Source organism: Myotis brandtii, unplaced genomic scaffold (assembly GCF_000412655.1).
Source record: "Myotis brandtii unplaced genomic scaffold, ASM41265v1 scaffold822, whole genome shotgun sequence".
NCBI lineage: Eukaryota > Metazoa > Chordata > Mammalia > Chiroptera > Vespertilionidae > Myotis > Myotis brandtii.
Window position 1 is genome coordinate 1,139,476 of NW_005371333.1, and position 19,571 is coordinate 1,159,046.

The 19,571-nt window shown below is 39.1% G+C and overlaps 1 protein-coding gene across 1 annotated transcript; it reads right to left on the reverse strand.

The window, feature by feature from the left end:
• Positions 1 to 7,022: 7,022 nt before the first annotated feature.
• On the reverse strand, positions 7,023 to 8,744 carry LOC102246529 (heterogeneous nuclear ribonucleoprotein K-like; the record flags this gene model as incomplete). Its single annotated transcript, XM_014531713.1, has 2 exons — positions 7,023 to 8,256; positions 8,540 to 8,744. Coding segments are annotated over 2 exons (942 nt in total), but the record flags the coding sequence as incomplete, so codon positions are not given.
• Between the last annotated feature and the right edge of the window lie 10,827 nt (positions 8,745 to 19,571).

Consider the following 19,571-nt stretch of genomic DNA (forward strand, 5'->3'; position numbering starts at 1 on the left):
CCAGGACAGATACCACAAATTCCTTCATTACCATGTTAATTGTTCCTGCACCCACCTAAGTATGTGTCTATCATTTTACTTTTTATCCAATCCCAGAGGTTTCTGGGCTTTGCTTTCTCCCACTTCTCTAATCTATCACCAATGGATTTCATGTAACACACCTACGTTCTCTCCTTTGATTGCAATGTATAAAAATAGATGAGAAACCACCATTCTTTGGAGCATTAACTCAATCCATTGAGATACTGCTTCCCGGCAATTGTCGACTGTTTGACTCAAATAAACTCACAAAAATTCACACACACACACAAAAAAAATACTATTTTCAAGGATGTGAAACCTCATGAAGAAATAGCTAAGATAAAGTATTAATAGTTACAGTATTTGAAATTTTAACTTAAACAATGCAACTTTATGCTCCTCTCTGTTTTTGTGTGAAGGCACCTGTGTCACACCCACACTAACACATCACTGCTGTTACTGATCATTGCAACCCTAAAGCCAGAACTTCAGGTGTCACTCGAATGGGGAATCTCATACCATGCCTTGCTCAATGGGTATCTTTATAAAGTGGCAAAATCAGGACGTGAATTCTTCTAGAACACAGACAGTATGTGAGCAGCGTTGACTTGCCGCCTGCCATTACTCAGGATCATCTTGGATCACGTCCCAGATGCTGGCCTTTGCCTTGATGGATGCTCTGATTCTAATGGCAGAACATAACGTCACCTCCAGCCCATTCCACTAACTCATCACCTCCATGTGTTCTTAGGTACCTGTCACAAATTGGGAAAAGTACTCAGACTTGTAGTCCCAAGACTTTATGAGTACACCAAGACTTTTACGCCACGAGAAGCCTTTCAAAAATATTCCTATGATTAAATAACAAGTAGCACTTACCACTTGTGGTAAGCTTTTCAGTTCACTACAGAATATTCTGCTGAAAATCTGGGGAAATGTAGGTATGCAGAAACTCCCAGGATTGGGACAGAGTTGGGAACAGAGAACTCATGGTTGGTGATCCATATCTAAAGCCAATATTTCACATCCCTAATTCAGATCCACTGTGCTGCAAGCGCCTCCCTTCTATCATCTGACATCCTCACTCCCAGTCAAAAGGAGCTGGGCATGTAACCATCATAATTTTCATCAGCTAAGCACTGACTGCATGTTCCCAAAGCATCCAAACAACTTCCTGTTCCTGTATATGTTCCTGAACTATAACCCAATGACAACTGTCCTTTCATCCCCTTGCAGCTGCGCTCAAAGACCCTCCTCAAATTGCCATGAAATCAATTCACCATGCAGAGACTCGAGTACCAGAAGACACTGAGTTGGATAAGGATGAGAATGTGTCTGTTTTGTTGTCACTGTTTCACTACCATTTAATATAGTTCATGGCACATCTGTGCTCCAGGAACACTCAAGTGAAGAAATATACATTTGGACCCTACACACATACATTCCAGTAAAACAAATTACCATATTAATTCTAATAGTTAACTTTTATTATGCTCTTCAGATAATCATCAAAAATTCAGAAGTCTATTCTGATATTATTAATTCTGCAGAATTTATAGTAAAAGGTTTTTTATTCTCTCTCTCCTTTATTTTCCATACTCTGCTATTCATTTAATATTTATTGAGTATTTATAATTTGTAAGAAAAGCTGTACTAGGGGCCGTGGATGCCTAAGGTTAGTGAATTTCCCAAACATACCAGTAAAGTTTCTCTCTTTCCTTTGAGCAAATGCATTAAACTACCCCTAAGAAGTCAGTCAATAATGTTTACATGGTTTTAATCTTTTCAGCTGCTAAATATTCCTAAGTCATGAAAATTAGTTTTCTACAGAAAAAGGTAATTTTTTCTATTATAAGAAATTCAAGAGATTTTAGGGGGTGACTATAAAGATATAGTTTATATCAAAGAAAGTTACATGTCTTTCATTTTGGTTGATGTTATATCTTTTGACCAAATTCCTGGACTAAAAAACAGGAATATGGTAATTAGTTTCTAGGACATATTCCCCAAATAGTTTTACATAGAGGTGCATCTGATCCTAATTACAGTTCTACCAAGTAGGTGGGTGGTATTAATAGATCACTGGGGTATGGAAACCATGATGCAGATGTATTAAATGGTTTCTCTACCATTAACAGAGAAGTAACGACACAGCCTCTTTGGAAGGGAGCCCAGTACAGTAAAATAAGAATGGATTTGAGAGTCATAAAACCTGAGTTTGAAACTGCATGATTTGGGAAAATTACTTCATATCTCTACATACCAGCTTTTTCACTCCATAAAAAGAAAATATTAGGTTGAACCATTTGAAATTGCCAAGATACAGTCATTTTTTTACCCACAAAAAATGGCCATTTCATTTGGCTCTACCTTCTAAAATGTTAAATTAAAAAAAAAAAAAACTTAGCAGAGTCATTCTATGTATTAAATACTATACTCTACTTAAAGCACCTGCACGGAGCCTGCACTAGAGAAGTGCTAGGTAAATGTTAGCTTTCTGCACCCTCCCAGCGCCCAGCCAACAACCTCAGCACAATTCTCTCACTCACATCCCAGCCATTCATTTCACCACAAGGTTCCTCCAGCCCTTTTTTATATTTTAGACAAAGTAAAATACATTATCTAAATGTATTTTATAGCACATTAGCTAAAATGTTCATGCATTTTGACATTTCAGAAGACAAAAAACAAACAGGATTATAATTACCACTGGTTTTCCAGCTTAATTCAGCAGCATACAGGTTTCCCTTCCCACTTCCAAGCAAATGTCTTACCTTCCCCATAACGAGCACTTACAGATACTAGGAAAAGGGTCGCATCTGTCTTGAACTTACATATTCACAGTCCTGTCAACAATAACATTATAAACCAGGAGAACCCAGGTTTTCCTTGGATTGCAACTCAGTATTAGTGTAGATTGATAGCCAAGTGTTTGTTTGAAACATTTAATGAGAACTAGGAAATACTGAGATGGTCTCTGGGTCATCCAGGAAACTGACAATTTTAGAAAAGCAGCGAAGAGTGGGGAAATAAAACAATGTAAGAAGCTGATGCAGACTGGACCAATCCAAGCTCCAAATTTTCCCAGTCACTGTGTTTCTGCGGTCTCCATACCTGTGCCCTTAGAGTCCTCAGGGGCACTGAATGATCCTGAGAGGGGCCCTTCCTGTCTGATAAAGATACATTTTTCATCTGTGAATCCAGCTTCCAGAAGATATTACCTTTCCTGTTTGATAGACACATTTTTCATCTGTGAATCCAGCTTCCAGAAGATATTTAGATCAATGAGAGGGAAAAGAGACTATCCAGCGAAATCAACCAAATGAATCCTGATGATCAATAGGGTGACAAACGTTGCAGCCATTCATGTCCATAAAAGTAATCAGGAGTCTTGAGCATTTGAAAATGTCACGGCATTTTTTAAGGCTATGTACAAGAATTTCCATATGAATTCAACTAAAGCACAGACCCCATTTTTCATTTGAATTATTTTCATTCTTCTTTTAATTTTACCTCCTCTCTTAACGACCATTCATTCCTAACGACCTTCTCCAGTGTAAGACTCAGAGCCATTTTATCATTGAATAACTACCTACTGCGCGTCTCACATGTACTCCGGACTAGATCGGAGGCCAGGTAAACATTAACAAAAGCTTTTCTAATGCTGCCTGAAGGCTTTTTATTTCATTGTTTCATCTCAGTGTTTTACAAACTTGCAATGTCCTCTAACAATTCTTGCCTAATCTGTTGCCAGATCAGAGCTTGATGAAAATACAGAAAGGTGCAAAATAGAATATACACAGGCTATTTGAGCAGTGAGAAGGCCCAGACACCACTGTCCCCTTTCAAAAATGAAAAGCCTGAAAACAAAAGGCTCATCAATAATGCAAAAAACGCCAGAGAAGGGAAAAATGGGGGGTAAAAGAATGCAGACTGTTAAAACAACAAACACTAGAATGATACACACTCCAAGAAATTAGAGAGTTTAGACTCTGCACTATGACAAAAAATTAAGAAAATTATCTATGGAATAAGATGTCAGAGAGGAGATAAATTATAGAATAAAAATGTCAAAGGAAGGGGTACAAAAAAAGGGTGAAGACCACAGACAACTAAAAATAAATAAATAAATGATCCTAATAAAAATAAGTCAGACCTTGTCTCTTCTCTGTTCAAACCCAGCTGCTCTCTGTACATCCCATTCTGATGCAGGCCAAACTCCTGAAATAACCTACAAGGCCCAACCTGATCTTAACCACAGTGTTCTGACCTCAGTCCTCTATTCTTCACCTCCAGTTAAACAGGCCTCTTTGCTCTCCCTCAAATATACCAGACACAACTCACCTCAGGACCTTTGCACTTGTTGCTTACCTTGCTTAGAATGTTCTTGACGCAAGTATGTGTAAGTCTTATTTACTCATCTCCTTCAAATGTCGCCTTCTCATGGACTCATTTCCTGGCTACCCCCTTTTAAAGATATCCCTCCCTCGGTACTCCATATACCCCTTTTTCTGGTTTACTGATACTTACTTATTTATCTGTACTATGTAGATAATTATTACTTATTCACTTTGTTTATTGTCGATGTCCTCCCACAAGAATTTAAGCTCCAGGGGAGCAGAGGTATTTGCCTAGATGTTGCTTCTTTCTATACTCTTAGTACCTGGCATAGTGCGGTCACATGGTAGAAGCTCCATAAATATAAATGTTGGATAAATGAGGGGGAAAGTCATCATTTACAAAGCTCTCTATAGGATCATTCAATTCCAAAAGATATTAGATAAATAAGAGGAAACATGTGACCCAATAATTTATTCTCAGCTCATTCATGTATAAAAGCAACAAGACAACAGGATGGATAGATCCTATCTGATCTCAGAAAACGCAAACTTAATAGCAAAATTTTATCCAACTAATATGTAGTTCAAAACATGCATGCTTAGGAATGGGGAGGCTGCTTTATGAAAAGATGAATGAAGTAAACATTAATTCCTTTTTAATTCTGGCCAAGGCAAAAAAAAGGACTATTAAAGTTGCTTTAATTAAAGTTAAAAATTAAAGTTATAAAAAAGAATGTAAATGTTATAACTCTTTAAGAAAAACGATACAAAAGGAAAAGCAATGAACATAATAAACTTACTTAGTCCATAGTCCCAGAAGATAAGAGCAGAAGTCAAAAGAAAGAGACAGGGGTCATGGAAGTAAGAGGTGCTGTGCTGCTAATCTTTCACACTGGGAGACTGAATTTTGTTGCCAAAATCCTCTTATAAACCGTTTGTAGTGGCATAAAAAAAAATAGTTAAGTCCTGTAGGAAGGCAATTTGGCAATCTAAATATGTGTGGAAATTGCTTGCACAAATGATCCTAATTTTTCCCAGCTCTGCTAATGCTCCCACGCGTCTGGACTTGGCCACATAGCTTGCTTTGGCCAATGGGATAGTAGCAAACTTGACACAAGAGACATGAAGAAATGCTTGCATGTTTCCGCTTCCTCTCATTGAGCTCTGTCTTGTCATGAGAACACACCCAGGAGAATATTCTAGGAGAAATGCTGAGGTTATGTAGACCAGCCAAGAATTAGTTAATTTTCAGACATGTGGGAGAGCCCCACCAAGACCAACAGGACTGCCCAGGGTGTCATCTACCACTAAGCCAGGGTGTCACCGGGTGAATAATAATGAATGATGGTCTTAAATTGCTATACAAAACTAACTAATGCATGGAATTATCCTTTGAAAGCAATTCTTTTTTTTTTTTTAGCATTATGGGAATTTTATTCGGGAGTGAACTTAACTATTATTAATACAAACGTCAAGATACTACACAAACATCCACAGGAACTTTTTTCCCTTTTTATTTTTGACTTGTTCACAAACATTTCCTACATAATCCAACGTATAACAAAGAAATGGTACATCTTTTTCTTTCATTTTGCATACAATGGAAAAACAAGTATATATATTTTACAAAGTTTAACTAATAGACACTAAGCAGGCTGACAGTTTAAATTTGTTGATAAGAAATTATCTAATATTTGGGGGTAGGGGAGACCGGGGGAATGTCAAGGCACGGGAGTGGAAAGGAGACATATGTAATACTCTTTGTAATACTTTAAAGCAATAAACAAAATTTAAAAAAAAAGAAAGAAATTATCTAATAAAAAATAACCAGAATTTATTTAGCACCAGTCACTTCCATAACCAAATATTACTCCGAATCAATAAAGCTTGCTATCAGGCTTCTGGTATACATTTATACCATTACTTAATTTTTAGTACTGCTCCCCACCTTGGTTCTTCACAATTACTAACATAGGAAACTGTTGCAAAGTAGGGGCAAGCATTTACACAATGGAAAAACAAGTATATATATTTTACAAAGTTTAACTAATAGACACTAAGCAGGCTGACAGTTTAAATTTGTTGATAAGAAATTATCTAATATTTGGGGGTAGGGGAGACCGGGGGAATGTCAAGGCACGGGAGTGGAAAGGAGACATATGTAATACTCTTTGTAATACTTTAAGCAATAAAACAAAATTTAAAAAAAAAGAAAGAAATTATCTAATAAAAAATAACCAGAATTTATTTAGCACCAGTCACTTCCATAACCAAATATTACTCCGAATCAATAAAGCTTGCTATCAGGCTTCTGGTATACATTTATACCATTACTTAATTTTTAGTACTGCTCCCCACCTTGGTTCTTCACAATTACTAACATAGGAAACTGTTGCAAAGTAGGGGCAAGCATTTACAAAAACAAAACCCCCAGCTTATTAAAAGCATGAATGGGGTATGATGGAATTTCTTCCCAAGCAATGGACATTCAAACCATCCAGAAATCACCAGAACTGAATTTGCAAAGATTATTATTTTTTGCCTAAGTCCAAGTCCAACAGAGGAGCTGAAAATCAAACTTAGTGTTTAGTTGGGGGTAGGTTGGGGAATTCAGCCATTTGAAAAATGACCATCTTAAAAAAAAAAAATGACCACAAAAAATAGGTTCACTAAATTTATTTTAAAAATCATAAAACGTTTCTTACAAAAGAGCATTACATTCTGCACACTGCTCTGAATAGATGCCAGGGACATATGGACTATTATTACTTTTCTTCCCTGTCCCACCCCCCCCAAATGTTACAGTGACCACAAAGCAAAGTGTTCACAATAATTACATAGGGGGAATTTTCTAACCACCAACAATGAACAAAAATTAAAATTCACTCACTCTGCTGCTGTTTCAAAATTTCAATGTTAGTTTTTGCACACCCTCCCCCCCCACCCTGTTTGTAAGGAACTAAAACATTACATCTGGTGAACAGCAAAGATTTCACTACACCTCAAATGCAGAACACCTATGAAGCAGAGGAATGTTGGCTTTTTAAACAGAAGCAGATAAAAAAAAAAAGATGCAGGACTCCTTCAGTTCTTCACTAGTCTTAGAAAAACTTTCCAGAATACTGCTTCACACTATAAAAAAGAAAAAATATCTTGCATTAGAATCCTTCAACATCTGCATACTGCTTCACACTGTTCTGCAGCAAATACTGTGCATTCTGTATCTGGTCCTGTGTTCCTGTAATGGTAATGATCCGATCTTCGGACCCTTCTAAAGGCTCATCAATTTTGATCGAAGCTCCTAACTCATGACGAATTTGTTTAAGCCTCTGACCACCTCTGCCAATTATAGATCCAGCCAAATCTTTGGGAATAGTTACTTGTGTTGTAATAATAAGTCCAACAGGATCACCATATGAGCCACAACCCCCTGCATAGGAATAATCATATCCAGAGCCACCTTGTGGTTCATAAGCCATCTGCCATTCTGAGGGGCTCCATGTATCTATTGCAGAGTCCCAAGTTTCATCGGCACTGAAACCAACCATGCCATCGTAATGATCTCCAGGTCTTCCTCTCCTGTCATAGGCCATTAGATCCCCTCCTCTAGGTGGTGGTGGTGGAGGAAGAGGAAGATGGCGAGCTCTGCTACCACCCCAGCCACCTCGTCCAGGAGGAGGGGGAGGAGGTCCTCGCCAAGGGCTCACATCATCATAATCTCTTCTAGATGGAGGCATGGGGCGCCCACCCCGACCAGGAGGCATTCTGTCAAAACCACCTCTTCCCCGCATGGGAAATCCCACAGGACGGCCACGGCGGTCATCAAACATCATTGTAAAGCCACCATAATCATAAGTTTCATCATAAAAGTTGGGATCATAAGGCTGTGCACGTCCTTTGATAGGCGACTAAAACAAAAACAGCAATATTACACACCAAAGAAAAATAGACTTGATAACCACTCTTTTTACAAACAAAATATCTAAAGTCCTTTTATTTTTCTCTTCTAGATGGAGGCATGGGGTGCCCACCCCGACCAGGAGGCATTCTGTCAAAACCACCTCTTCCCCGCATGGGATATCCCACAGGACGGCCACGGCGGTCATCAAACATCATTGTAGAGCCACCATAATCATAAGTTTAATCATAAATGTTGGGATCATAAGGCTGTGCACGTCCTTTGATGGGCGACTCTGATATAAGATCAAGGATGATCTTTATGCACTCTACAACCCTATCAGGTTTTCCTCCAATAAGAATGACTGTCAGTGGAATGAGGACAGCATTCCTGGAAAAGCTTGATTGTTGTCTGAGTGTCCTCTCGAAGTTCTTTGATTTTAGCACCTTTGACCCCAATAATCCCTCCTGCCAGACTCTGATGAATCAACAGTCTCAATTCGCAGTCAAAGTCGCTTCCTTTATAGTGTTGGTACTGCAGAGGGAGAGTTATAAAATTTTAGTTCCAAATTAAGGATTTCCCCAATACACACTTATCTGCTATAAGCATAACATACTGTTGCAGTGAGCAACCTGAATTTATATTTCAATAACTTTACCAGTTATGTGCTTATTATCCTCAATAGCCAGGCCCAAAAAGGACATTCTGCACCACCTTAAAAAACTATTTTATTTTCAGGTCCTGCAACACCATACCCACACTGCAGCCATTTAGCATGTCGCTGTTACTACAATATTATTATTAACATTCAAATAACATCATAATATAAATGACTGCAAAGCACTTTGCAAATGTAGTTAATTCCCGTTTATCAAATTCACCATTGGTTTCCGTGTTGGGGAAGGTTTCCTCTGGCTGTTCAGTTTCCATTTTCTTGGATTATATGGACTCACCAATCGCGCGAGGTCGTCGTCCCTATGCTGCCGCGCTGCCTCAACCGGTCACAGCTACACAGAATAGGAGCGCAGGGGGCCGCCGCTCTCCCCCGCCTCCCGCGCTCTCCCGAAAGCAATTCTTCCTTTAGAAATTTATATTGAAGATACCCATACCTTCTCCAAGAAAAATTATAACATTTATTTTCTTGTGGCAAACAATGTCACAAGAATATTCACTATAGCAATTCTGCTCACAAAAATATTTATCATAGCAATGTTTGCAGTATGAAAAATGCTTGGAAAATACATAAAGGATAATCAATAGGATAATCAAATCTTTTAGGCTAGAAAAAAAAGCATGCAGCAATTAAAAAGCATGACTTAGATATATATTTTATAACACCACAACATGTATTACTAAGTGACAAAAATGAGATGCACAGTGATATATAGCCCTTTACATTTTATCCCATTTACACAAATTAAGTTATTACTACCAGAGAGTCAGAAAGGGGTGATGATAAGAGTGACTTCCATATTTTAAATTTATAATTTTATGTAATGGTTTTGTCCTTTAAAAATAAGACTTTTAAAATATAAGGAAAAATTTTTCTTTTCTCTTTCTTTTTTTTTTTTTTTTTTTTAGGTGCCTTGTTAATCCTCACTCGAGGATATTTTTCCATTGATTTTTCAAGAGAGTGGAAGGTAGGAGGAGAGACAGAAACATCGATTGGTTACCTCACACACACTCCTGGACCAGGGCTAGGGATGGAACCTGCCACGAGGAATGCGCCCTTGACTGGAATCAAACCGGACCCTTCTGTCCACAGGCTGATGCTCTACCCACTGAGTTAAACTGGCAAGGGTAGGAAGGAAATTTCTATGGAGCCATACATTACTCAATACCCAGCTAATGTTTAAAGCAGATCCAAGTATAAAGCAGATCCATTGGCATTGCTGCTTCTACGTACAAGTTTTGACTCAGTGAATGTTTGCCCCAGCGAGAACCCACTTCTGGGACTGAGGCTGAGGAACCGTCATCACAATCTCCATAAAATTAGGTTTATTAAGTACATCCATATTGTTTATGAGTCATAGAAAAGATGTTCATTTTCCTATCCATGTTAAAAGCTGCTTGGAGGATTGATGGAGCATTACTTAGAAAACGTTCTGGAGTTCAGATGAAGATGTGCTAGGATAAATCATTACGCATTACCATACACTTATGTGTACTTAGAGGATAAAAATCAGAACTGATTAAATGCACTGTCTCTTCCCTGATCCTTCTGTGGCAGCACCCAGACCAAAAGCTTCTGAGAGCTTGGCAGGGACCTGAGAGGAGGATGTCCCTTCTCTTGCAGATGCAATCTCGTGACAGAGCAGGAGCTGGCTACGAAGGCGGCAGCTGGCGGCAGTGCTCACAGAGGGACCAGGAAGAACTGGGGGTGCAGAGCTTTATGTGAGATGCTGTGGGAAGGAAGAAAAGGCCTGGGCCATAAAGGGGTACTGACCTCAAGGACTGGCTGTTGGCAATTAGGCTGCCTCTCAGTTGTATCCCGTGCTGCCCCGGGCTTACTTCATGGTGCACCTTTGCTCTCTCTGCCATATTGTTTATGAGACTTCCACGTACTGCAGGGTATTCTCTTCTTTTGGTAAATATAAGTTCTGTCTGCACACTGACTAGATATGCATCATTTCAGAGCTCTATGCTGCTAGCTGAGTTCTGATGGAGGAAACAGAAATGGGGAAGGGTATGAGCCTTTTAGATTACAATCTGCTCCTCAGTAGAAAGTACTTCAAATTCCACATGTCTCTGTGATTGACAGAGCACTTGGAAAATCTGAAATATCACAGTGCTTGGCTTGGTATCCAAAGCAAATATTCATTTTAAATTAATGCAATTTACACAGACAACAGGGGGATGAGGGCATGAAGGGGGAGGTGGGGGGTAATGGGGTGGATAAGGACACATATGTAATACCTTAATCAATAAAAAAATTTTAAAAAATAATGCAATTTCTCTTCTTGTTCCCAAGTTTATAGTTACAAGAGCAAACTTATCAGCTGGGAAGTTGTTTCCTACATTAGCAATTTGGGGTGAGTCAGGCGGTGATATGTGTGAGATCTGGTCTTGTGAGCTATTATATCATTGGGATTGCAGTAGTCATGGCAATGGAAGAGGACTAGTGTGCTGTGTTGACACACTCACCTCCACCTTTCTCAGGGGCATATTGAACCCTCAGTTGGTGAGTGGGCACTTTAACAAGAGTTTGAAAGACCGCAGAGTCTGAGTAGGAAACAAAAGTCTAAAAGTGAGGTAGAAAAAATGCAGATTCATACTGAGGACTGGCATGAGGGCTTATGAATTTGATAATGGATGTGCCAAAGTTTGTATCACATGCCATGCAGTCCTAACTCTGCATTAATTATTGGTATGTTATTTTTCAAGCCATTTACTTCTCAGGTGTCTCAACTTTTTAAATTCATTTTTTAAAAAATGAATTCTAAAATCACAGCATTGGAAACAAACTAAGGGGCAATTAGCCCAATTGTCTTCCAGAGGTTTTCTACATGATCTCAGAGTTTTCTCTCAACTACAGCTTTCTGGAATTCCATTATTCTTGTAGGAATGCAGGGAAGAACAAGAAAGTTGAAGGATAACTCGTGAGCAACCACTAGTGCTGATACCACATCTGTAGGGACCACTTCAAGCTGTCCTCAGAGGTCAGGAGGATGCTGTCAAGATCAGCGGCATGTGTCTCAGCCTCTGTACTAAGCTGTGACGGAGAGAGGAGAAAGGTGCCCGGCAGAGAGTTGGCAAGCAGCAGATGAGGCCATATTCTCTATACACAAGCTGCCACTCTTAGATCTCCCTTTCCTCGTCTTGCTTTAAGCTTCTCTCTAATTTTCCAAACCCTGCTGCTTTTATATCCTTGGGGGAAAAATGGTTATAATAATCCTAAAAACACCCTTATCAGGCTGGATTGAATGTACCAAGGCAAGTTCCTAAGGGGCCATTTCCAATTAGGGACAAACTCCAATAAGAAGTAAAAAGATTAAGATGGTTGATAAGAGTGAACTAACAAAGCAGGAAAAAAGGAAAGAAACACCTTTGGATCGTTAAAATAAAATTAGGCATGGTCTATGCACCATTTCTTCTCATTATTTCTGTGAAATAATACAATTAGACAGGTGCTCAAAATTCTCTCTAGTTGAGGACTTCTACTGCTAGTTAGGATGCAAAATAATGTTCAGACTTCAATCCCATAGTTAACATACAGATACAGATATTTATCAACATACATCAAATTACATACTTAGTACATGTACATTTTACTACATAAAAAGGATATTTCAATAAAAAACCAATAGGCATGAACAAAGCGATGGTCATTCTTTTTTACTTCTTCTAGAGTTTCAACTTAAAGAGCCTATTAAGTAGTCAAATGAATTGTTCTTCTCCAGTGCCAGTTAACTAATCTCAAACAGACATATCTTTAGATAGTGTTAGGGTGAATCTTAATTTAAAATAATTTTATAAGAATTGGATCATGCCCACCTCTGCTTTAGAACAAGAGACGGTAAAGACTTTCGATCATATACCCCATCAGTCATTTTGCTGTATTGTTATCCAGCCTTTCTGTACCTACATTTCCTTTATGAGAGAGGATATAGCACGATGTTTGGGAGCCAGCACCACATTTTCTCAGTGATAGTGGGCAACTTGGCTGACTTCTCTGTGCCCCCATTTCTTCATCTTTAAATGGGTATTGTTACGAGTTGAAGTGTGTCTCCCAAATAGATGTTGAAGTCCTAACCTCCAGTACTTGTGAAATAAGGTCTTCATAGATGGTCAGTTTAAGATGAGATGGATCCTGGTTCAATACGACTCATGTCCTTATAAAAATGGGAAATCTGACATAGAGTTAGACACATACAGAGGGGAAACAGTATGACATAGGGAGAAGGCCGTCTACAAGTCCAGAATTGCCTAATGCTGCCAGAAGCTTGGAGAGAGTCCCAGAAGAGAGTCTTCTGTATGTCCCTCAAGAGGAACCAACCCTGCTAACACCTTAATTTTAGACTTCTAGCTACTGTGCTGTGAGACAACACATTTCTGTTGTTTAATCCACCCAGTTGGTGATACTCTGTTATGATAGCCCTAAAAACCTAATACAGGGACCATAACCAACTTTCCTCATGGAATTGTTATGAGGATCAAATGAGTTAATAAATATAAACATTTAGAACACTGCCTAGCATGTGGTAAGTAGTCAAAAAATATTAGTATTAATTCTTCACTGAGCCCTATTCACTGTAATGTATATTCATATATAATGCCAAAGGCTGGGACCAGTAAAATGGGCATTTCTCTCAAACTGCGTTTCACTGTTTTTCCCTATTGGCATCCCTTACACCCGGTTCTGTAATTGAGAGTTTTTTCAACTTTTTTTCTAAACCGAATCTTATTCTCCAGACTGGAAAAATTATAATATGCATTTTCCCCACATGAAAATGTCTCCTCTTTGCTTCCACTGCCCTCCTCTCACTTACACACCAACTCAAGGATTCAAACCCTTCAGATCTCCCTCTGTTCCCAAATCAAAACTTTCTCAGAAAGAGCTAAAACATGTTTTCCTGAGGTCATTTTCAATCACCAATAGTTTAAAGTGTTATTATTATCAACCAGAGTACAATTTGAACAAAAACCAATGTCTTAAACTCAAGAATGGGCTCTACTGTTGAAGTGATTGTTAACCATAAGCTAGTGGTTAACAGAATTTTAGAGGGCAAGGGTAGAGATGGCAGACATCAAGGTCTTCTCAGTCCTCTGAAAGCACTCTTTATTTTACAGGTTTAAACCAACACTGTTCATGTTGTTGCTTTGTCAATCAAACTTGATAATCCAGTCAAATGACAATGACTTGCTCTTTACTGTAAAGTTTATAGTAGAAAGGCAGAAAACGGATCTGTCACTAAGTAGAAATCCACTTGATAGAATTCAGAATCAAAGAATGCAACTGAGCCGCCAATTATTTCGATGCCAATGTGAGCAAATGGAATGTAAACTTCCAGTGCCACTCCCGTCTTGACTCTGCCTTCCAGTCCTGACTGCAATTCCCTCATCTATCAAAAGCTTAAAAATGGCTAAGTTCTGTCAACAGTCGGAACTTTGTGAACCTTAAATAAAAATTAGTTTACAAACATCTCAAGGGGCATTACAAATTAAGTAAACTGAAAGTAATTCTATAGGTTATATATCCCTCATGGTCCCAACAGAAAACAGATGGCATGCTAAAATTGGGCCATTTAAGGGGAGTTTAATTAAAGAACTGTTTACAAAGATGTGGACAGCGTATAGGGAAGCACAAGAATGATGTAGAACCCGGGGTTAGTAACTGTGTAGTGCCTCTACATTTATAAACTGAGGAGCAGGGAGAGGGAACACTTGTCACAGCCCAGAGAGGGAGAATTTTGTGCAGAGGGCTCCTTGGCACTTCAAGGATGCAGCCAGCTGATAGTAACCCTAAAGTAAAGGAACCAGGAGGATATATGCCTTGACCTCACTCTCCTCCCTACTCTCTGGTCTCTAGGCAATGTCCTCAGAGTTAATCTCAACTAGAAGCCAGAACACTAGAAATCTTATTCATATAATGTCCCTAACAATCAGCATCTAAGATTTAGAGCAGAGTTGAGAATGTGGAAAGTGGATCAAAGAGAAAGTATCCAACATAACATGTGACCTTTGATATGTCAGAGCATCTTCAACCCTACATGAGGTTCTTACTGAGTGGAATTGAGTCTGAAAATAGTAAATTTAAGATAGATAAGCTCCATAGTTCCTTCCAACTCTAACATTCTCTGATTACTACTGTGTTCATTGTCCACAAATATTATCCAGTAATTGTAGCCTGATCATAATGAAGAGGTCACCATTGCTAAAGATTAATTTCATATTCCAATCTTTAACTCTATATTTTGTTATCTCTCCCATGTAAAAATACATAAATGAATTATGCAAGTATTACTCAAGGAGATGTATAAAGAAAAGAAAGACCAAAATATGCAAGTGGAGACATGAACACAAGATGATAAAGGAGGAAAGTCACTTGATTGCAAAAGTAGTCCCATTAAGGATATCTTAGGCTATAAAAGAATAACTATGATGTACCTTAATATGAGATGGGACACATTTCTGCACATATTTCCACAATTTTCAGTGCCTTGTTTCAGTAAAGATTTAGAGTTCTGTTCTTAGAACTCAAGTTAGTTCTCACAAGTACATATTAAATTGAAAATTACTGCCAATATTTTATCAGAAATACTTGATTTTCCATTTAGGCATATAATTTGAAAAAGCTTGCTAGTTATTTTATTTTTCACCAATGTTTAACTAAGAAATTTGCAATGTATCCCTAAATAGGGATTATATTTTTCCAGTAATTATTTCATTTCTCAATAATTATTATCCACATAGGTATGTATTGAGTTGCCTGGGGCTGCTAGCAAAAATTAAGCCAGGAAGAGCCTTGTATTTCCTTTCAATTATTTATTTCAAAACCACTCTCTATTCCTAATGCTCCTTAATGGGTAGAAAAAATAGTTTTTGAGTCATCCAACACATTTTGCAATCAGTTCTCCAACCCCATAAATCTCAAGTCGATACTTGCTGTTTATCCATGGGAGCATATGTTCCTGAATTAACACTGTGAACTTTTCCTCTTTTCCTCAGTAAATCCAATCACCTACTTTCCTGAGTTGTTTTATAATTCAGTGTTTGTATTTTGTGGGAAAAAAAATATTTCTTGAAAACCCCTTCAGTGGCCTAACTGGTGTAGATCAATGGTTGAGTGTTGACCTATGAACAAGGAGGTTAAGGTTCAATTCCCAGTCAGGGCGCATGCCTGGGTTGTGTTCTCAACCCCTAGTGTGGGGTCTGCAGGAGGCAGCTGATCAATGATTCTCTCTCATCGTTGATGTTTCTATCTCTCCCTCTTCCTTCTTCTCTGAAATCAATAAAAAAAATATACATATTTTTAAAACCCTTCAAAGAGATCTCTAACTACTTTTCTGCTTTCATGTTTCCCTCTCCTGGTCTTCATTCCATTTGATTCTTTATTCTTTACATAAACTTTCTGCAGATTTCCAGAGCAGTACTTGATAGAATAAAGGGTCATAGAATGAACTGATAAAACTGTCAGAATTTTAAAAGTTCTTCCAACATTGCTTCCACTGAGCACTCTTCCCTCCCTCACTGTTTAAGCGCTCTTTCACAATGGAAAAATGATGTTGCCAGAAACCTAACCCGACTTCACCTGGCTCCCTCTGCTGTTTCTGTTGCACATCTGGGATGAGGTCCCTGGAGCTCTGATTTGCAATTAAGTGATTTCATCTCAGTACTATCCTAAGAAACAGCACGTAAGGCCCATATTTCACTTAAATTTTATAATTTGAAAAGAATAGCATACCTGACATTCTTTCCATGAAACACTTGGCTTTGAAAAGACAGGGAGAGGATGTTCTAATCTGAGTGAATGTGTTAGTAGCTCAGAGATGAGAGCTGATAAATTGTCCCCTGAAATCATTAAAAATGCTGTTAAAACGTATGTTTGACATCTTAATAGGAAAATGACAAAATAAAATGTCAGTATTCCTGCTCCCCTACCTAAGGCTCTATTAGACACACTCTAAATGCTGGAGACTAGCACCTGCTGTCAAGCATTGCCTCACACGCTATAAAAATAACTCTTCAAAATAATCCAGACAAAGAAGTGTGTGTTGGCCATCTGTCTCCTTTAATTAGTTTTTCATCAGAACCCTACCATTTCTTGATATATATTCTGGTTTTGTCTCTTTGTTTCCTTAAAATGCCCTCGGGTAGGTGGGGAGGACTGGCCGCCTGAACATGTATGGGTAGCAATGGCAGCAAGGCCCTGCCAGGTCCAAAGTTAATGGCCCTCTTGCGTGTACAGGCAGAGTCCCCGCAGGCAGGCTCACCCACATTGTGCTTTCCCAGGGTTCTGTGGGAGAACTGGGAAGGTCAACTAGCACTTGCTGACCCCTAACCCAGAGTCAGGCCCTCTGCTTGCATTTCCATGGTTGCCATCGCCCCCACCATAAGTGGAAAGGGGAAGTTGAGCAGCAGAGTTCTGAGCCATGACAGCCAGGGGAACTAGAGGGGCAACTCATTGAAAGCATGATGTAGCTGCCCAAATATGAGGTCTATTTTCCATGTCTACTCCTGGCTTTGAAACCTCTCCTATCCTTGGAACACAAAAGATGAAAAGATACTCTAGTTCAAAAGATACCTGGGAAGTGAAAAGAGATAGGAAAGAAAGGATGGAGTGAATGATCAGAAACTTAAAACTCTCCATGTTCCGTTATAAGGTCCCTGAAGTAAAACCATATCATGTGCGACAAGAACAGTGTGAAATGTTGCAAAGATTCACACCATTAAAAAGTAGGTCCTTAGCCATACTGTTGAAAGAGGTGTTATCGCCACTTTCTTAGTGAGGTGGAATCAGAAACTGACTTCTCAACTTACTGTGTTTCCTTTGTAGCTTTTCACATATAAGGGCCCCCAAGTATTCATAGTTTTCTTGAAAGAGTACAATTCCAACGGTCTGGATAAGCCCTTTAGTGGTCCTCATGAAGTCCATTATGAAATATTCCTCTAGTATTGTTCTCTACAGATACTTGGTATTGATGGGTCTTACCTGAATATCTTATCTGAGTAGAAGACATAACATCAAGTGCTCAGGTCAGCAGCCTGCAAACTGTCTAGGTATGCTATACACCATGCTGCTGTACTCCAGGAAATCAAGGGTATAGCCAGGCCACTGTCTAGGCGGTGGCTTCTCTCTAGTCCCTTAGGCATCAGCACATCTGTAACTGCACAGTCACCTCACCATTCTGTGTCCTCCCCACCCCCTGGCAGTGGCTTCTCTCTAGTCCCTTAGGGAGGACACATCAGCACATCTGTAACTGCATAGTCACCTCACCATTCTGTGTCCTCCCCACCCCCTGGCCGAGACACTGTGGTGAGATGGGACAGTGAAGAAGGGAGAGAATGAGAGAGGGAAACCAGAAGGGACCTAAAGGTGAGCAGTCTGGTCTGTGAGCAACAGTTGAAGATGATGAGAGTGATTCATTTATGAAAAAGGAGATGAGGGGCATCATATGCTTTCAAGTGTTTGAATTTAAAGGAAAGGTGTTTGAGTGACACTGGTGGGGAGGGGTGAAGGGGTCTTTCAAGTATATTCCAAAGCTGAGTTTGTAATGCTCTGAGAGAAATTTTAGGCTGATTAGCAAGACAGAATTCATCCTTATAAAAGACTAGAGGCCTGATACACGAAATTTGTGCAAGAGTCAGGCTTCGCAGCCCTGGCTACCTCGGCCCTCGCAGGCCCCACACACACACACACACACACACACACACACACCAACCCCACCCCCGCGGCTGCCTTGGCTCTTGCAGCCCCAGCTTTGTCTGGAAGGTCGTCTGGAAGGTCGTCCCCCTGTTCGGCCATTTGGTCCATTTGCATATTATGCTTTCATTATTATAGATTATACAGGGTGGGCAAAGTAGGTTTACAGATGTATGTGAAACAGAGATAGTTAATAAATCTATTGTAATAATCGTAACCTGCAGTCTTTCTCCATATAAAAAATAGTAAACCTACTTCTGCCCACCCATGTATATTATATTTTAAAGTATCTTGTCAAAGCCTACAAACTAATTGGTATGAACAGAAAAATAGCCAGGTAGAAGAGAGATTATTTGATTTTTAGTGACAGTGAAGGAGCTTGAAAATGATCTTCACCAACACATCAAATTCACTTTTCCTCCTATGTTATACAGAGAATGGGTGACATCCATCTATTGAAACACAATGGAGGTGTAAAGAGCCAGAGAGGCCTGTGTTCAAAAATGGACTCCACCACTTTTTAGCTATAAGCCATTGGACAGGTTACTTATCACCTGTAAACAAGAATGTCTACCTTCTGGGGAAGATGAAAGCAGATAATTAATAATTGTGGAGGCAATACACATTTACCCTTTTCCTTTTAATCTCAGAAATTCTTGAAGAAGAAAAAAACATTGACCAAGGAATGGGCAGTGCTTTATGTTTCTTACACTTCAATTCACTAATTACTTACTGAGCTCTCAGGAGCTGCCATGCTATGAGACTCTGGGGCCTAAAGAGAAATCATTTAAGAATAACAGATATAGCAAAACATCCATTTTTCCTGATTGCTTATCTCTAGTCAAACAAACAAAAAAGAATAACAGATATGAACCTTTTCACTAGCCTAGGTTACAAATAGGGTTAGCTTGAACCTATAAAACTACATTCACAGGAAGCCCAGTAACTT